This window comes from Salmo trutta, chromosome 16 (assembly GCF_901001165.1).
Source record: "Salmo trutta chromosome 16, fSalTru1.1, whole genome shotgun sequence".
Lineage (NCBI taxonomy): Eukaryota > Metazoa > Chordata > Actinopteri > Salmoniformes > Salmonidae > Salmo > Salmo trutta.
In genome coordinates this window covers 10090359-10097408 of record NC_042972.1, presented here as the reverse complement: position 1 = coordinate 10097408, position 7050 = coordinate 10090359, and the positions used below count along the sequence as shown (strand labels likewise).

At 48.4% G+C, this 7050-nt stretch overlaps 1 protein-coding gene across 2 annotated transcripts in view; it reads right to left on the bottom strand.

Annotated features, from left to right (window-relative positions):
• Positions 1 to 7050, bottom strand: part of LOC115150058 (protein phosphatase 1 regulatory subunit 1A) — a 62296-nt gene that overhangs the window by 30632 nt on the left and 24614 nt on the right. For both annotated transcript variants that reach the window (XM_029692961.1, XM_029692963.1), the window contains exon 2: positions 5612 to 5672. In XM_029692961.1, coding sequence (XP_029548821.1) covers positions 5612 to 5672 — 61 coding nt within the window. The remainder of the gene's footprint in view (positions 1 to 5611; positions 5673 to 7050) is intronic.

The window sequence follows — 7050 nt, the reverse complement described above, 5'->3', positions numbered from 1 at the left end:
AGTCAACAGTCGTCAGAGCTGCCCGCCAGTCAACAGTCGTCAGAGCTGCCCGCCAGTCAACAGTCGTCAGAGCTGCCCGCCAGTCAACAGTCGTCAGAGCTGCCCGCCAGTCAACAGTCGTCAGAGCTGCCCGTCAGTCAACAGTCACCAGAGAGGTCAGACTGCGCTGAACTGCCGGGGTGGCCAGACTGCGCTGAACTGCGGAGTGGCCAGACTGCGCTGAAACTGCCGGAGTGGCCAGACTGCGCTGAACTGCCGGAGTGGCCAGGCGCTGAACTGCCGGAGAGTGGCCAGACTTGCCCTGAACTGCCGGAGTGGCCAGACTGCCCTGAACTGCCGGAGTGGCCAGAATGCCCTGAACTGCCGGAGTGGCCAGACTGCGCTGAACTGCCGGAGTGGCCAGACTGCGCTGAACTGTCGGAGTGGCCAGACTGCGCTGAACTGCCGGAGTGGCCAGACTGCCCTGAACTGCCGGAGTGGCCAGACTGCCCTGAACTGCGGAGTGGCCAGACTGCCCTGAACTGCCGGAGTGGCAGACTGCGATGAACTGCCGGAGTGGCCAGACTGCGCTGAACTGCCGGGAGTGGCCAGACTGCTCTGAACTGTCGGGAGTGGCCAGACTGCGCTGAACTGCCGGAGTGGCCAGACTGCTGAACTGCCGGAGTGGCCAGACTGCCCTGAACTGCCGGAGTGGCCAGACTGCCCTGAACTGCCGAGTGAGTGGCCAGACTGCCCTGAACTGCCGGAGTGGCCAGACTGCGCTGAACTGCCGGAGTGGCCAGACTGCGCTGAACTGCCGGAGTGGCCAGACTGCGCTGAACTGCCGGAGTGGCCAGACTGCCTGAACTGCCGGAGTGGCCAGACTGCCCTGAACTGCCGGAGTGGCCAGACTGCCCTGAACTGCCGGAGTGGCCAGACTGCCCTGAACTGCCGGAGTGGCCAGACTGCCCTGAACTGCCGGAGTGGCCGGAGCTCTGAACTGCCGGAGTGGCCAGACTGGCTGAACTGCCGGAGTGGCCAGACTGCGCTGAACTGCCGGAGTGGCCAGACTGCGCTGAACTGCCGGAGTGGCCAGACTGCGCTGAACTGCCGGATGCGCTGGAACTGCCGGCGTGCAGACTGCGCTGAACTGCCGGAGTGGCCAGACTGCGCTGACCTGCCGGAGTGGCCAGACTGCCCTGACCTGCCGGAGTGGCCAGACTGCCCTGACCTGCCGGAAGTGGCCAGACTGCCTGACCTGCCGGAGTGGCCAGACTGCCCTGACCTGCCAGCGTGGCCAGACTGCCCTGACCTGCCGGAGTGGCCAGACTGCCCTGACCTGCCGGAGTGGCCAGACTGCCCTGACCTGCCGGAGTGGCCAGACTGCCCTGACCGCCCCGAGCTGACAGACTGCCCAGACCGCCCCGAGCTGCCAGACTGCCCCGACAGTCCCGAGCTGCCAGACTGTCCCGAGCTGCCAGACTGCCCCGACTTGTCCGAGCTGCCAGACTGCCCCGACTGTCCCGAGCTGCCAGACTGCCCCAACTGTCCCGAGCTGCCAGACTGCCCCGACTGTCCCGAGCCGCCAGACTGGCCGGACTGCCCCGACTGTCCCGAGCTGCCAGACTGCCCCGACTGTCCCGAGCTGCCAGACTGCCCCGACTGTCCCGAGCCGCCAGACTGGCCGGACTACCCCGACTGCCTGGAACGGCCAGCACCTGAGCCACTTCCAGGATAGGTGGGTTGGGGAGGGAGGGTGTAGCACAGTGCCGTCGGTGACGGCAGCCACCCTCCCTTCCCTCCCTTATGGTTTAGGGGTTATTGTTTGTTGGTTTTGTTGGGGTATTGGGGATTTTCTTGTGTTTTTCTTTTTTAGGTGCATCCCGGAGTCTGCACCTTGAGAGGGGGGTACTGTCACGTCCTGACCAGCAGAGGGCATATTGCTTAGTCTAGGTCAGGATGTGGCAGGTGGTTTGTGTTTGTTTAATGTTGGATGATTGGGACTTCCAATTGAAGGCAGGTGTGTATAGTTGCCTTTGATTGGAAGTCCTATATAGGTGTGTGTGTTTGTCTTTGGGGTTGTGGGAATTGTTGTGAGCACTGCTGTGTTTGGTATAGCCTGCCACACCGTCACATTGTGAGTACCGTTCATTGTTTTGTTTATTGGTTTTCAGTGGATGCTCTACTCCTTTTGTTTTCAACATAAAAAACATGAGTATCCACACTTCCGCTGCGCCTTGGTCCTCTTTCACTGAAGACAACCGTGACACTGGCGCACACCTAAGCAAGGGTATTATCTTTATTACTATAGCCTATAGGGTGTAATCTTTATTACTATAGCCTATAGGGTGTTATCTTTATTATTATAGTCTATAGGGTGTAATCTTTATTATTATAGTCTATAGGGTGTAATCTTTATTACTATAGCCTATAGGGTGTTATCTTTATTATTATAGTCTATAGGGTGTAATCTTTATTACTATAGCCTATAGGGTGTTATCTTTATTATTATAGTCTATAGGGTGTAATCTTTATTACTATAGCCTATAGGGTGTAATCTTTATTATTATAGTCTATAGGGTGTTATCTTTATTATTATAGTCTATAGGGTGTAATCTTTATTACTATAGCCTATAGGGTGTAATCTTTATTATTATAGTCTATAGGGTGTTATCTTTATTATTATAGCCTATAGGGTGTTATCTTTATTATTATAGTCTATAGGGTGTTATCTCACTCTCTATCTCTCTATCTCTCTCTCTCTCTCTCTCTCGACAGGTATCCAGCTACAACTCACTGTGGTACAGATATCAGTGGAGAGTGGTGTGTGTGCCTGTGGGCGTGTTTGTGTGATTGCCTCTGTGTGTGTGTGTGTGTGTGTGTGTGTGTGTGTGTGTGTGTGTGTGTGTGTGTGTGTATGTAGTACGGAACTGTTCTTTGTCTTCAGGGAGAAAATCAAAGACTCTCTCTCCTGTGAATCTCTTGTTGAGAGAAAAACCCCTAAGATCAAAGACAGAAAATAGAGTTTATATATAGTCTATAAATACCTATCACAATGACTAAGCAACATTTACTATTACCACAACACCACACACCCACACCCACACCCCCACACACCACACCCACACACACCACACACACCACACACACACACACACACACACACACACACACACACACACACACACACACACACACACACACACACACACACACACACACACACACACCAGGGAGAAGAGAGAGACAGACAGAAAGAAAGAGAGAGAGAGCGAGCGAGCGAGAGAGAGAGATTTTTGGTGAGTGTATTGTTTACTATTAAAAAAGTATTGAAATTTAGAGACAGCGACAGAGGGAAGAGGAGAGAGAGAGGTGTCCCACTCTCTTATGACACCAGGGAGAAGAGAGAGACAAAGACAGAGACAGACAGAGAGAGTGAGAGAGAGAGACAGAGAGATGAGAGGTATCCCACAAGGAAGGAGGAGGGGGGAGAGGAGACGAGACGAGACGAGAGATGGAGGTCTCCCACAGAGATAAAAGAGAGAGATGTTTGGTTCCTAATATCAGGAAGGACAGCAACACCAGAGCCATATGAGCATAAGGGGGTTAGTTCCAATGGTAAGGAAGGACAGAAGGACAGATGGACTAGAGCCAGATGGGGCTAGGGAACCTAGATCCAGTAGTCAGGAATGATAGGAAGCACCAAGTGGGAGCACGGACATACGACATTATTGATATGGAAATTACATGCTGTATATGCCGTATGTATGACACAGATCTAACCATGGCAACCTGGACGTCTTATGTCACTATGTAGGAGTAAAAAGGTAGGAAGGTAGGAGGGTAGGGGAGGTATAATATAAAGGTAGGAGGTTAGGGGAGGTATAATATAAAGGTAGGAGGGTAGGGGAGGTATAATATAAAGGTAGGAGGTTAGGGGAGGTATAATATAAAGGTAGGAGGGTAGGGGAGGTATAATATAAAGGTAGGAGGTTAGGGGAGGTATAATATAAAGGTAGGAGGGTAGGGGAGGTATAATATAAAGGTAGGAGGGTAGGGGAGGTATAATATAAGGTAGGAGGGTAGGGGAGGTATAATATAAAGGTAGGAGGTAGGGGAGGTTATAATATAAAGGTAGGAGGGTAGGGGAGGTATAATATAAGGTAGGAGGGTAGGGGAGGTATAATATAATGGTAGGAGGGTAGGGGAGGTTAATATAAAGGTAGGAGGGTAGGGGAGGTATAATATAAAGGTAGGAGGGTAGGGGAGGTATAATATAAAGGTAGGAGGGTAGGGGAGGTATAATATAAAGGTAGGAGGTTAGGGGAGGTTAATATAAAGGTAGGAGGGTAGGGGAGGTATAATATAAAGGTAGGAGGTTAGGGGAGGTATAATATAAAGGTAGGAGGGTAGGGGAGGTATAATATAAAGGTAGGAGGTTAGGGGAGGTTAATATAAAGGTAGGAGGGTAGGGGAGGTATAATATAAAGGTAGGAGGTTAGGGGAGGTATAATATAAAGGTAGGAGGGTAGGGGAGGTATAATATAAAGGTAGGAGGTTAGGGGAGGTATAATATAATGGTAGGAGGGTAAGGGAGGTATAATATAAAGGTAGGAGGGTAGGGGAGGTATAATATAAAGGTAGGAGGTTAGGGGAGGTATAATATAAAGGTAGGAGGTAGGGGAGGTAATATAAAGGTAGGAGGTAAGGGGAGGTAATATAAAGGTAGGAGGGTAGGGGAGGTATAATATAATGGTAGGAGGGTAAGGGAGGTATAATATAAAGGTAGGAGGGTAGGGGAGGTATAATATAAAGGTAGGAGGGTAGGGGAGGTATAATATAAAGGTAGGAGGGTAGGGGAGGTATAATATAAGGTAGGAGGTAGGGGAGGTATAATATAAAGGTAGGAGGGTAGGGGAGGTTAATATAAAGGTAGGAGGTTAGGGGAGGTTAATATAAAGGTAGGAGGGTAGGGGAGGTATAATATAATGGTAGGAGGGTAAGGGAGGTATAATATAAAGGTAGGAGGGTAGGGGAGGTATAATATAAAGATAGGAGGTTAGGGGAGGTATAATATAAGGTAGGAGGGTAGGGGAGGTATAATATAAAGGTAGGAGGTAGGGAGGTATAATATAAAGGTAGGAGGGTAGGGGAGGTATAATATAAGGTAGGAGGTAGGGGAGGTATAATATAATGGTAGGAGGGTAAGGGAGGTATAATATAAAGGTAGGAGGGTAGGGGAGGTATAATATAAAGGTAGGAGGGTAGGGGAGGTATAATATAAAGGTAGGAGGGTAGGGGAGGTATAATATAAAGGTAGGAGGTTAGGGGAGGTATAATATAAAGATAGGAGGGTAGGGGTGGTATAATATAACTAGATTATAATACAAAATAAATTGTTTCACTGTGTGTCTGCCTCTGCATTGCTGCTCTTTGGAGTTTTACACTGAGTCCTTTTTACTTTGTGATGACTGCTAATGTTAATGGGCTTTATAAAATAGGTTTGATTGATTGATCCGCTGCCAGCGGACCAGTAGACTGACGACGGGCAGAAGACACATTTCAGTTCTACACAAAAATGGACACTAGAGTAGGCCCATGTGTTAAAGTGAATACAATACTATTTAGTTACCTGGAGATGACTGGTCACTGGAAGCTACCAGAGTAGCAGGGGTGGGCCGACGTCTTCTGATCTGGAGAAAAGCACACAGAACTGACATCAGTGTTCAAGAAATCGAGAAAAAGTAAATTAAGAAACCAAGAGAAACACAATAAGATTTTGTGGTGGTAGTGTTTGCTTAGAACTAGAATCAGATGTGTTGTGGGGTTAAAAAAAGACTCCAACAACAGTATTGCCCCCACACAAACAGCTGACCTCATCCTCAACTCCCTCAGTGGCACAGACACACACACAGACACACACACATACACACACACATACACACACACATACACACACACAGACACACACACATACACACACACAGACACACACACAGACACACACACACACATACATACACACACATACACACACACACAGACACACACACATAAACACACACATACACACACAGACACACAGACACACAGACACACACACAAACACACACACAGACACACACACATACACACATACACACACACCCACAGACGCGCACACATACACAGACACACACACACACAGACACACACACAGACACACACACAGACACACACACAGACAGACACACACACCAGCAGTTCTGAGCTGTAGCTGCCAGCCTTGCTGAGTAAGGACGAAAGACATGTGAGGTCCAATCCTACTGTTGTTTCTAAATGCTGATATCTGCAATTACAAAACAGTCTAGTTTGCTTTCTGTTCACAGCCAGTTTCCCACACACTGTTATGTATGTGTATATTGTACTGGAGTGACAAAAACAGTCAGCACCACGATGATAGTTTTAGAGGCAAAGTTAGGAGAGCTTCTTCACCTGCCGTTTATCACTATTTTTCTCTGATTTAATAGCCTACATGTAAGGAAGACAAGATGGAATTCATAGAACAACACAGTTGCAAAACTCCTAACCCAACCAAGGTTGTGATGCAAAACAGTCTACACACAGAAACAAGAAACGGAGGCTGAGTTCACACAGGCAGCCTAATTCTGATGTTTTTACTGGCAAAAGAGCTGATCCGATTGGGTCAAAAGACCAATTAGTGGGAAAAGATCATAATTGGGGCAGCCTGTGTAAACACAGCCTCTGAAAATCTTTGAAATGCATATGTTACTACTGAAGAAAATGCTTACCTAATGAGAGTCTTGCTCTGCTTCCTTAGTGAACGATAATGGTTTATTTAATAGGGACTCATTATGGGATTCGATGTCATCTCCTTGATGACATACTGCTCACTAGTCAATGGTATCTCCTTGATGACATACTGCTCACTAGTCAATGGTATCTCCTTGATGACATACTGCTGCTCACTAGCCAATGTTATCTCCTTGATGACACACTGCTGCTCACTAGTCAATGGTATCACCTTGATGACACACTGCTGCTCACTAGCCAATGTTATCTCCTTGATGA